The sequence below is a fragment of the Pongo abelii genome, chromosome 12, assembly GCF_028885655.2.
Source record: "Pongo abelii isolate AG06213 chromosome 12, NHGRI_mPonAbe1-v2.0_pri, whole genome shotgun sequence".
Lineage (NCBI taxonomy): Eukaryota > Metazoa > Chordata > Mammalia > Primates > Hominidae > Pongo > Pongo abelii.
The window spans coordinates 100,381,764-100,394,728 of NC_071997.2; the positions used below are offsets into that span (position 1 = coordinate 100,381,764).

At 45.2% G+C, this 12,965-nt stretch overlaps 1 protein-coding gene across 21 annotated transcripts in view; it reads right to left on the reverse strand.

Annotated features, from left to right (window-relative positions):
* Positions 1 to 7,044, reverse strand: part of BIRC6 (baculoviral IAP repeat containing 6) — a 258,994-nt gene extending 251,950 nt beyond the window's left edge. For all 21 annotated transcript variants that reach the window (XR_002913821.2, XM_063713739.1, XM_063713738.1 and 18 more), the window contains exon 1: positions 6,702 to 7,044. Coding sequence is in view for 20 of the 21 variants with exons in the window: in XM_063713739.1 (XP_063569809.1) it covers positions 6,702 to 7,026 (325 nt within the window). In the remaining variant the exon portion in view is untranslated. The remainder of the gene's footprint in view (positions 1 to 6,701) is intronic.
* Positions 7,045 to 12,965: the final 5,921 nt, after the last annotated feature.

The window sequence follows — 12,965 nt, forward strand, 5'->3', positions numbered from 1 at the left end:
GGAATTCACTTCGGAAACTAAAGAGACATGACTTTCTCCTACCCATATACTGCCATATCCATTGATTAATACCCGCAAACATATACCTTCACTTACTTATGTATATATACTACATAAACAAATCTGTATACACACAGAACTAGTAATACAACTATCTTAACTTCATTCTGACATTTAGCCACACCAATACACTAAAAGATATTTATCCAAAAGATTACTGTATATTTGTTACAAACATTTATATTTCCATCTACATTTCAATGTTATCTGCCTATCCTCTATGTATAAACATTTAGTGAACATTTTTTAAAGTAATCGCAAGGAGTGTGGCAATATTGACCAAGCAGCCAAGGGACTCAAAGGAATTAGCATTCACTGAGCACCCCCTATTTCACATTTGTCATGTACTGTTAGGCACTTTTAACGTGTTTGACCACTTAATCTTCCCCACCATCCTATTAAACATTAATCTTAATTTACAGATGAGGAAGCTGAGGTTCAGGAGGTTTAAGTAGTGAGTTCATAAAAGAACTAAAATTCAAAATTCAGGACTACCTAACATAAAGCGTATGCTCTCTCCACATAATCTCAAAAAAGCTTATAAAAAAGACAAACAGTATAAAATGTACTACACTTGGGAGGGGCATTATTTCAGGAAGTAAGAGAAATCATCACCCTCACTAATTAAGTAAGAGAACACCTTAACAATATCTTACTCTTACAAAAAAGCAAAATCTAGATGGGTTCTGCAGGATGGTGGAAAGGGGTAAATCACAAAAAAACCTTAGGAAGTTCAAAGTTCAGTTTAAGTTCAAAAACTGAATATAAAAAAGCTTTAAGTAAAAAAGAAAAAAAAAGGTTTTGCTGTTTTTGTTTGTTTGTTTGAGACAGAGTCTTGCTCTGTTGCCCAGGCTGGCACAATCACAGCTCACTGAAGCCTCAACCTCCCGGGTTCAAGCAATCCTCCCACCTCAGCCTCCCAGGTATCTGGGACTACAGGTGTGCACCACCATGCCCAGCTAATTTTTTTATTTTTTTCTAGAGACAAGGTCTCACTATGTTGCCTAGGCTGGTCTCCAACTACCGGGCTCAAGCGATCCTCCTGCCTCAGCCTCCCAAGGTGCTGGGACCCCAGGCATGAGCCACAGCACCAGGCCAAAAGCAAGATATTTACAGAGAATTAAAGTAGATAAGACATTTTTGGGGCACTTGTCTGGTAAGTACACCGCTGCAAACACTTTACATGCATAACCACTTAATCCTCACAATTAGTACAACTATCCTCATTTTGCAAATAAGGAAACTAGAACAGAAATATTAAATAATTTAGTCAAGGTTATACAGGTGTTTAAAAATTATTCTGTGTAATGGGATGAATTTTTCAAAAAAAATTTTTTTAAGACACTGGGATCTTAACCCAAGCTATCTGTGTCCAGAACCAAGCTCCTTTCTAACTATTATGCTAAATTTCATGAACAAACAATAGCTAGGGTGAAGGACATATCTAGTAATATGAACAGTATGGTCAAGTGGTGTGTAGCTTTTTTATTTTTAAAACCCAAAGTCAGGCCGGGTGCGGTAGCTCATGCCTGTAATCCCAGCACTTTGGGAGGCCAAGGCAGGCGGATCACGAGGTCAAGAGATCGAGACCATCCTGGCTAACATGGTAAAACCCCATCTCTACTAAAAATACAAAAAAAAAATTAGCCGGGTCTGGTGGCGGGCGCCTGTAGTCCCAGCTAGTTGGGAGGCTGAGGCAGGAGAATGGTATGAACCCAGGAGGCAGAGCTTGCAGTGAGCCAAGATCGCACCACTGCACTCCAGCCTGGGCGACAGAGCAAGACTCTGTCTCAAAAAAAAAAAACCAAAGTCAGCAAATAAACATATAAAAAGAGACAAATGAGCACATGAAAAGATGCTCAACATCACGTCATTAGGAAATTACAATTTTAAAAAAGGAGATACCACTACACAACTACTAAAATGGCCAAAATATAAAACCCCCAAATGCTGGTGAGGAAGTAGAACATTCATTGCTGATGGGAATACAAAATGGTACACAACCACTAAGAGTCTGTCAGTTTCTTACAAAAGTAAACATACTCTCACATGCAACCCAGCAATTGAGCTCCTTAGTATTTACCCAAATGATTTGAAAACTTATGTCTACACAAAAACCTGCACATGTTTACAGCAGGTTTATTCATAATTGCCAAAACATGGAAGCCAGCAAGATGTCCTCCAGTATGTGAATGGATAAACTGTGCTACATCCAGACAATGGAATATTATTTAGCGCTAAAAAGGAATGAGCTATCAAGCCATGAAAAGACAAGGAAGAACTGTAAATGCATATAGATAAAGAAGGCAATTTAAAAAGTCTACAAACGGTACAAATACAACTATGACATTCTGAATAAGGCAACACTATGAAGACAGTAAAAAGATCAGTGGTTGCCAGCAGGGAGAGGGGAGGGAACAGTTGGGGGGAAAAGGAAGGGAAGGATGAATAGGCAGAGCAGGGGATTTTTAGGGTAGTGAAACTATTCTTTATGATAGTACAATGATGGATACATGTCACTATACACTGTCCAAACCCACAGATTGTACAACACCAAGAGTAAATCCTAATGTAAACTATGGACTTTGGGAGATGATGACTGTTAGTGCTAAGTTCACGGATGGTAACATACCACTCTGGTGCAGAATACTGATGGGTGGGAGGCTGTATGTGCATGGAGATAGAGGGTATATGGGAACTGTCTGTACTTTCTGCTCAATTTTTGTTGTTAACCTAAAACTGCTCTAAAAAAGAAACGTATATTTAAACAAAAAAAAAAGTCAAGGAATGTGTTTATTTAGCAATTAGTATATAAGGAAGTACTAATATACTCATTGTTATATATGCATCAAATCAAAAATACTCGAGTTTATACTGTATATATTAGGGCTGGGCACAGTGGCCCACACCTGTAATCCCAACACTTTGGGAGTCCAAGGTGGGCAGATCACTTGAGGTCGAGTTCGAGACCAGCCTGGCCAACATGGTAAAACCCTGTCTCTACTAAAAAAAAAATTTTTTTTTTTTTTAAATTAGCCACGTATGGTGGTGTGTACCTGTAATTCCAGCTATTCGGGAGGGTGAGGCAGGAGGATCGCCTGAGCCCAGGAGGCAGAGGTTACAGTGAGCCGAGATCGCATCACTGCACTCCAGCCTGGGCCACAGAGTGACACTCTGCCAAAGAAACAATAATAATAAATAAATATATACATACACACACACATACACACACACTGTATACTAGACATCCTGGGGAAGGGATATATAAACAAATAAAGTACCTCCCCAAAAGGAGCTTGAAATATGAGACAGACCTCATATATTTACAAAAAGCTAAATGAAATGGAATTTAAATAGTTCAAGATGGTTGAAAAAATACCACAAAATAGTAAGCTGTCAGATTACTAAAATGGACACTAATAGGACAATGTGTGCTTAGGGCTTCAGTCATTTCTGGCTAAAGGGATCAGGAAGTTAAGATACGCTCTAGGTCTTGAAAATGACTAAGACTTAGCTAAATGACTGGAGCGAACTGGTGCATTCCAAGAAAGAACAAAACTACTGTAGTTAGGAAAGAGAATTAAATGGACCATTTCACAAAACTTATAAATAAGGATACAAGACTAGAGAGACTAGTAAAGGCCAGATCGTGCAGCTCAGAGCCTCAAAAACCTTCACTCTTAAATAATGACAGGGAGCAAATACTTACCCAGCCTGTGTATATACTGATAGCTCTTAATCCAGTTAAACTGTATAAACATTTTATATCAGATACAGGTAATATAAAGACATATACTAGTAGTCACAGTTAAAAATTCACTGTCTTTGCCACTCAATACATATACATACAAGTCCTGTTCCCATCCTTCAATTTCAAACCTACAGGCAACCCATAACCCTATAAACTGAACCCCAGGCATCCATAAGACCTATTACTGTATCACCTAGTCTTTATCCCCTCAGACACAGATGTCTTTCCTCTGCGGTAGAAAAGAAAGTGGCCCATTGCCCATAAACGGGAAAGAGGGATTATGTTAGGACCATGATCGCTACTGGCATCTTCTCTCTACTCTATTTATAGGGCTGTCACCCTCTATTAATCATTAAAAGCAAACTTACTAAATACCTGCAGATTCCAAGTAAAACATAAAATGCAGCATTCCCTCCTCAATCATCTGAACTGGGGCAAATAGGACCCTATACAACCTCTGATAACTATTATTAATAACAAACTTCTGGCCAGGTGGGACAGCTCATGCCTGTAATACCAGCACTTTGGGAGGCTGAGGTGGGAGGATCATTTGAGGCCAGAAGTTCAAGACCAGCCTGGGCAACACAGCAAAACCCCATCTCTACAAATACAAATAAATTTTACAAATAATAAGAAATTTCACTTCTCATGTATGAAAATGTTTCAGAATGCATCCATTGTTAACTTTCAAAGTTTTTCTGTAATCCTTCATTCCGTTCACTATAAACCCTTCTACATATTTTAATTCACATACTCAATCTTCATGCATGGGGACCTGCAATTGTATCCAATCCCAAACTCTTCTAATCAACAAATGCCCCAACAAAACCTGTTATCCCAAATCAACGCTATGTTTTACTTATCTACCTACACCTTCATGTTATACACCTAAAACCCTCCTCTTTAGTAATCCACCACTAAAGTGAATATTGTCTTCCCTTTCATGTACAGGCACATAAATATATGTCCAATTTCCCCAACCAACAAATCCTGACACACATTATTATTCTCAAACATGGCCTCCAGACATAAAAAGCACCCCATAAAATTCCTCTTTCTATCCAAAACACTTGAATACTTTTGTTAATGACTTTCTTTAGAAATCCTAGTACATATGATACCACTTATTCCAAGTTAAAAATCACAAAAATACTACATCTTCAAGATAGAAACATGTACTAAAAAGTGTAGACATGTATGAAAAGGATAAAATCAAATTAAAGATAACGTTTATGAAGAGGGAGGATTGGACGAATGCAGTCCAGGAGAGATTCAGCTGAGATTTTAATTCTATTTGTAAAGTTTTATTTCTTAACCTGAGTTGGGGATGCATGGTGTTCACTGTAATTACTCTTCATACCTTTTCATACTTGAAATATTTTTAAATGACTTTTAAAAAGAAAGACATCCAATTACTAATGAGCATCTCCCTCTTACACACAGTGACAAGCCATTATGTCCAAGTTGCAGTAACTGTTCACTGCTACATCTGGGCCACCCCATCATTTACCTAAGCCAAGAAAAGAAAAAATTACAAACCCACCTCCCAAAACTTTCTCTTTGATATGTTCCAGGTTTATAACCTGAAACTATACATAATCCAATTCTTTCACAACTCTCACATCAACAATAATTAACATGTCTAATTTCACGTTTGCATCCCTAAATTGCCATTTACTCTTACAAATGCCTTATTACTCACATAGTAAACTTTTCCTTGTTTGTCTACGTTAAAATACAAGTGAATTGGTTGACCACATAACCACTTCCACTTGGCTAAACGCAGACAGTTGTATACATTATATCTCTATGCAGGAGTCCAATTCACTCATATACTAACTTTTCAATCTTAACCTACAACATCCAAATTAAGCCACCCATCATTTAACCACAAATGAAATGTCATCTCCGCCAAATGTAACTCAGCCAAGACCATTCCAAAACCACTCCAGTCCGTCCACTGAGCATACACCTCACGCATCTAAAAGTCCCGTCCCTGGACCAAGGTTTACGCCACCCACAAGTGCTCTCCTCCAATGGTGAGACTCAGACACACCTTCAAATCCCAATTTTCGGCTCGCTGTGGGAAAAAGAGTAGAGACGGCCTGAAGTTACAAACCCAAAGGAATCTATTTCATACATCACAGGTGCTGACTTTCTCGTCACTGGGGCGTAGAAGTTGGAAGCCCCGAGCAAGGGGACCAGGTCTAGTCGTCTTCGGCGTCCGCAGAGTCCTACAGTCGTCGACCAAGCAGTTCAGGCAGCTGGCCCGCCTACTTCCCTCCCCACCCCCACCCTGGCCCACCCCACCCCCACCCCCACCCCCACCCCCACCCCCACCCCCACCCCCACCCTGGGCGCACAGCCCGCGGTCTGTCCCCGCACCTGCGGGACCTGAGAACAGCAGACCGCCGGCTCCTCTCCCACAAGGGAGGGCTTGGGTGCCGGCTCAGACGCTCCCCGCCCCTCGCCTCCGGCCACCAGCCTCTCCGCCCGGGGTCAACCCTTCCAGCCTTCCGTTCTCATCTAACCGGACGCAGGACCGACAGCCTCTCCAGGGCCTACCCGGGCCTCGCTTCCTCCGGTGTCAAGCTCCGAGGCCTCCTCACCTCTCGCGGAGGACCAAGCCAGACCGGACGCTCCAGGCCCGAAAGGCAACTCCCCTCCCACCACTCCCTGACTCGCCGGTCTTTCCTCCCAGCTGCAGCCGCTGAAAAAGCCAAGTCCTAAAGTCCCCCTCCATCAGCTTCCGGGCCTCCCTTCACGGCCGGGCCCGAACCCCTAGCCCTGCCCTCTCGCCACCTCGCTTCCCCGAGTCGCGAGGCCGAGCCCCGGGGCTGGACGGCTTCTTTCCCCGGCTTCGCGCCCGCCCGGCGTGCGGCAGACTCACCACTGAGCGCCGAGGCCTGCAGTGTGGCCCCCGAGGTGCCGTCGATGACTTTGATGGTCCCGCGGCTAGTGACGGCCAGGATGGCGTTGAGCGCAGGGTGATAGGACAGGCTGTGCAGCCCGTCGGCGTCGCAGTGCATGCAGCCGTCCCGCAGCACCAGCCACTCTGAGACCCCGGCCGCCCCCGCCCCCGCCGCCGAGGAGCAGCCGGGGCCCGAGGCCGCCGCAGCCGCAGCCGCCATCTTCCGGCCTGCGCTCAGCACAATCACACTGGGAAGCGGCTCAGTGACAGTCCCGGGAGGTGCAGCACCACCGCCAGTCACCATCCGGGGCCAGGGGGCAAGCGGAGCGCGTTAGCCGGAAGTGAAGTCAGGCGCCCGTACGCACGCGGAACGTCGATCGCCCGGCCGGAGGGGCCAAACTCGGAGGGAGGCTGACGGGGGAGGGGGAGAAGCAGGGAGGGAGGCGGGGCCCGGGGCAAGGGCTTGAGGCCGGCGGGTGGAGCATGCGCGGGAGGGCTCGCGCGTGCCACGCGCCACGGGTCTGGCCAGCTCCGCGTCCGCAACGTCCCGGTTTCTTCCTGTGAGCCTAGGGAGTGGCGGCTGCCGAGTCCACCCCGCTCATCGCGGGTGCAGGGGGAGGGGTTGGCCTCCGTGCATTTCCGCTAGGTGGGGACCCCCGCCCTTGCGACCTGTTCGGTACGCCCGGAGGCCTTTTGCAGCGGTTCCAGTTGCGCCCTGACCGTTCCCGGTACGCGCGGTGCAGCTGTTCGGCCGCGGCCGGAAGCGGACCTCTGGGTCTCGGCCACGGCTCTGATGTGAGAATAAAGTCTGAGAAGCCTCTCCTTTGGATTGGAAGGAACCGAACGACCTTCCCAAACCTGTACCTTTTACCATGCCTGCCCTCCCCATTCCCAAGGCTTTCTGTTGAACAAAAGTACCAGATACGAGGTGCTGGAAGCGCATAGTTAAGCTTAGTTTCTCTATCCACATTCCAAACAACCCGAGTTACGGGAATTAGTAGGAGTGTGGGTCTGTGTGAGTGTGTGGTGGGGTGTGTTGGAGGTCTAGAAAGGACTAGTCAATCTACTAATCATCCCCCCTTGGAGAATTTTTTAACTTTTTATTTTGAAATAGATTACAGTTGAAAATATACTACAGATCTCTGTGGTCTTTCTCTCCAAAAGCCATAACCCCTATCTAACTATGAGAAAACGATTGGACAAACCCAAACTGTAGGACATTATTTTTATAAAATACCTAAACACTACTCAAAGATAGTACAGAGAGATCCAATTTACTCTTTACCCAGTTTCCCCCAATGGTTGCATATTACATAATTTTAGTACAATCTCAAAAGGAGGGATTTGATAGTTGTATGAAGTGTGTATAGTTCAATGTCATTTTATCACATGTAGACCTACGTACCATAGTCAAGATGCAGAGTTGTATGTTCTATATGTTTTGTGATCATTAGGTTATTTTGGAAAGAACTAGTTTTCCTTAAAAACCTAATCAAAGATCTGTTGTGAGGATTAAGAATCATTTGTAAAATGTGTAGAAGAGCATCTGACAAGTATATACCAGGTGCTCAATAAAAATTATAAAAGTTAATTGCCCTCTCACATTCATGCGAACTTCCTTCAGGAAATCTTCATGGATTACCTCAACTACATCTTAAACTATTAGCCATCAGGCTGCATCTGAAACACTTCGAGATTTGGCTGTATTCCTCTCTTCTTGGGGGTCCCTAAAATACACTGAAGTTCCTGGGCCTGCCAGAGAGTGACATTCCTTACTCATCTGTGGTTCTTTTTTTTTTTTTTTTTTTTTGGCTTTTGTTTGTTTGTTTGTTTGTTTGTTTATTGAGACGGAGTCTCACTCCATCACCCAGGCTGGAGTGCAATGGCGTGATCTCGGCTCACTGCAACCTCTGCCTCTTAGGTTCAAGCAATTCTCTGCCTCAGCCTCCTGAATAGCTGGGATTACAGGCGCCTACCACCACGCCTGGCTAATTTTTTTTTTTTTCGTATTTTTAGTAGAGACGGGGTTTCATCGTCTTGGCCAGGTTGGTATTGAACTCCTGATCTCATGATCCACCCGCCTTGGCCTCCCAAAGTGCTGGGATTACAGGTGTGAGCCCCCGTGCCCGGCCACTCACCTGTAAATTTGGGAACAATCAGGCCAGTTTTTCAAACGAAGACTTTATTGGCTCCATAAAGTCAACCATAGCTCCTTAAAACCATCTGGTCATATCTGAAAATATGACATTCCAGTCAAAACCTGGTTAATATAACCAGTGCCTCCAATTATGTCTTGTTACAGGAGAACACATTTTTATAGAATTATGCAAATAACTATATTGCCATAAAAATAGGAATACTTGGCCGGGTGCTGTGACTCACACCTGTAATCCTAGCACTTTGCCTAGCCTGGCCAACATAGTGAAACTCCATCTCTACTAAAAATAGAAAAAAATGAGCCAGGCCTGGTGGCAGGCGCCTGTAGTCCCAGCTACTAGGGTGGCGGAGGCAGGAGAATCACTTGAACCCTGGAGGCGGAGGTTGCAGTGAGCAGAGTTGGTGCCACTGCACTCCAGCCTGGGCGACAGAGCGACAATCCGCCTCAGAAAAAAAAAAAGAAAATGGGACAAGTTGAGTTTACCTACTTAGTAAGGGCTAAAGCTTTTTACTAATATTTGTGGAAAATTCTTTTTATTTTTTTTTTTATTTGCCCTGTTTCAAAACAGTCTCATTTTTTTCTCTCTTTTCAGCCTCAAGTGATTGATTTGGAGGGTCCTCTCAGTCCCTTCAGAGCCCCCAGTGGAGGGTAGGGAGCCTAAAGTGCAAGTGACTGTGGGGCTGGAGTGAGAAGGGAAAGGATCTGGCAGTGGTGGACAAAGTTGTCAAAGGATATAGTCAGTAGGGATTTCTGGTTTCAGAGAAGAAGGGTTTCAGGTGACAGAATTTCCCATGGGAGAAGCAAGATCCAATAGAGAGAATACAGAGGCTTCACAGAGAGCCAGAAAGAACATCCAGTCCAGAAGGTGCCTTTCAAAAGAAGCCTGGGACTGTAACATAGTTTCAGAGAGTATACTTTTTTTCCTTTTTTTTTTTTTTTTGAGACAAAGTCTCCCTCAGTAGCCCAGGCTGGAGTGCAGTGGCGGATCTCTGCTCACTGCAGGCTCCGCCTCCCGGGTTGATGCCATTCTCCTGCCTCAGCCTCCCGAGTAGCTGGGATTATAGGCGCCCGCCACTACGCCTGGCTAATTTTTTGTATTTTTAGTAGAGATGGGGTTTCACCGTGTTAGCCAGCATGGTCTCGGTCTCCTGATCTCGTGATCCACCCGCCTCGGCCTCCCAAAGTACTGGGATTACAGGCGTGAGCCACCACGCCCGGCCTTTTTTTTTCCTCATTTTAAGAGACAACGTCGTGCCGTGTCACCTAGGCCAGAGTCAGTGGCATGATCATAGCTCACTGCAGCCTCAAACTCCTGGGCTCAAGTGATCCTCCTGCCTCAGCCTCCTAAGTAGCTGGAATTACAGGTGCAAGCCACCAAGCCCAGCCAGAGTATACTGATACCTTAAGAATCCACATCTGTTCTTACCAGCTTTGGCAGAGATTTGTCTTGAGCAATGGTTCAGGAATCTGATTCACCAAGGAACAATGTAGGGGGTCAGTAGATAGAAAATTACCAAGAGGAAACCTCAGGGGTAAGTGAAACTCTGGCCAAATCAGTTTAACAGGATTCTTGCTGAAGACAGGCCACAGTGATCAGACATCACCTGGGAGATGGTGGAGGATGAGGAGCCTGATCAGATATGGAGGAAGAGGGGTTCTTGCTAAACTGACTTAGCTCAGTTTTCTGCTAAAACTGGACTTTACAAGGAAGTGCACAGATGGACCTAGCAGAAGATTCAGAAGTCTGACTAAAGTTTGGCCAAAGAATCTTTGTCATAGTAAAGTCTGGATGAATATCTGATTTTCAATACTGTAGCATCATTGATCACCTCTATGAACTTGGGCTAGTCATACATTTTGAGACTGTTTCACCAGGTGTCAAATGGAGATGATAAAATTTCTCGCCCTAGTCATTTAGGTTTGTTCTGAGTACTTCTGAAAGTATGGTAAAAATTGAAAAACAGGGCCAGGCACGGTGGCTCACGCCTGTAATCACAGCACTTTGGGAGGTTGAGGCAGGCAGATTACTTAAGGTCAGATGTTCGAGACCAGCCTGGTCAAAACGGTGAAACTCTGTCTCTAGTGAAAATACAAAATAGGCCGGGCGCAGTGCCTCATGCCTGTAATCCCAGCACTTTGGGAGGCCAAGGCAGGCAGATCACAAGGTCAAGAGATCAAGACCATCCCGGCCAACATGGTGAAACCCTGTCTCTACTAAAACTACAAAAAGTTAGCTGGGCATGGTGGCACGCGCCTGTAGTCCCAGCTACTCTGGAGGCTGAGGCAAGAGAATCGCTTGAACTTGAGGCAGAGGTTGCAGTGAGCCAAGATTGTACCACTGCACTCCAGCCTGGCCACAGAGCAAGACCCCATCTGAAAAAAAAAAAAAAAAAAGAAGAAGAAAATACAAAATAATTAGCCAGAAATGGTGGTAGGCGCCTGTAATCCCAACTACTGGGGAGGCTGAGGCAGAAGAAACGCTTGAACCCGGGAGGTGGAGGTTGCAAAGAGGCGAGATCGCGCCACTGCACTCCAGCCTGGGGGACAGAGCGGGACTCCAGCTCAAAAAAATAAATAAATATTGAAACACAAGAGAGGTGAAAAGGCTTCTCCATGGTCTCACAGTTTCTGGGGCTGGGGTAGAAATAATCTGGATTTTGAACTCCAGCAGTTTGATTTGAGAACTTGTACTCCTAACTTAACACTCTTGTTCAAAACTTCAGGGCCTTGAGGTGAAAGACTGTAAATAACCAAATCTAAATATAAGTGGGGTGTCATTCTAAAACAGTTTTTAAATCTTTAGGATAGGCCGGGCGTGGTGGCTCACGTCTGTAATCCCAGAACTTTTGGAGACTAAGGCAGGCGGATCACCTGAGGTCAGGAGTTCAAGACCAGCGTGACCAATATGGTGAAACCCCATCTCTACTAACAATACAAAAATTAGCTGGGTGTGGTGGCACATGCCTGTAATCCCAGCTCCTCGGGAGGCTGAGGCGGGAGAATTGCTTGAACCCGGGAGGCAGAGGTTGCAGTGAGCCATGATGGCCCCACTGCATGCAAGCCTGGGTGACAGAGGAGACTCTGTCTCCAAAATAAAAATAAATAAAATCTTTAGGATATAGCCGGGCGCAGAGGCTCACGCCTGTAATCCTAGCACTTTGGGAGGCCGAGACAGGCAGATCACGAGGTCAGCAGCTCGAGACCATCCTGGCTAACACGGTGAAACCCCATCTCAACTAAAAATACAAAAAAATTAGCCGGGCGTGGTGGCGGGTACCTGTAGTCCCAGCTACTCAGGAGGCTGAGGCAGGAGAATGGTGTGAACCTGGGAGGTGGAGCTTGCAGTGAGCCAAGATTGTGCCACTGCACTTCAGCCTGGGTGACAGAGCAAAACTCTGTCTCAAGAAAAAAAAATCTTTAGGATATAAGTAGCGGCCAGACACGGTGGCTCACACCCATAATTCAAGCACTCTGGGAGTCTGAGGCAGGTGAATCACCTGAGGTCAGGAGTTCAAGACCAGCCTGGGCAACACAGCAAAACCGCATCTCTACTAAAAATACAAAACTTAGCTGGGCTCAGTGGTTTGTATTTTTAGTAGACACCCCGTCTCTACTAAAAACACAGAAATTAGCTGGGCACCTGTAATTCCAGCTACTTGGGAGACTACGGCATGAGAATCGTTTGAACCCGGGAGGCAGAGGTTGCAATGAGCCGAGATCGCCCCACTGCACTTCAGCCTAGGAAACAGAGCGAGACTCCATCTCAAAAAATAAAAATAAAATAATAATAATAATAATAGGATATAAGTAGAAACCATAAAAACTGCCATTTCAAAGTTTTAATCTCTCAATATCCCATCTAGCCAATCTTTTTCTTTAATCTGAAAGATTCCCCTGAATAGCCGGGCTCGGTGGCTCAGGCCTGTAATCCCAGCACTTTAAGAGGCCAAGGCGAGTGGATCCGCAAGGTGAGGAGTTCGAGACCATCCTGGCCAACAACATCATGAAAACCTGTCTCTATTAAAATACAAAAATTAGCCAGGCATGGTGGTGCATGCCTGTAATCCCAGCTACTCAGGAGGCTG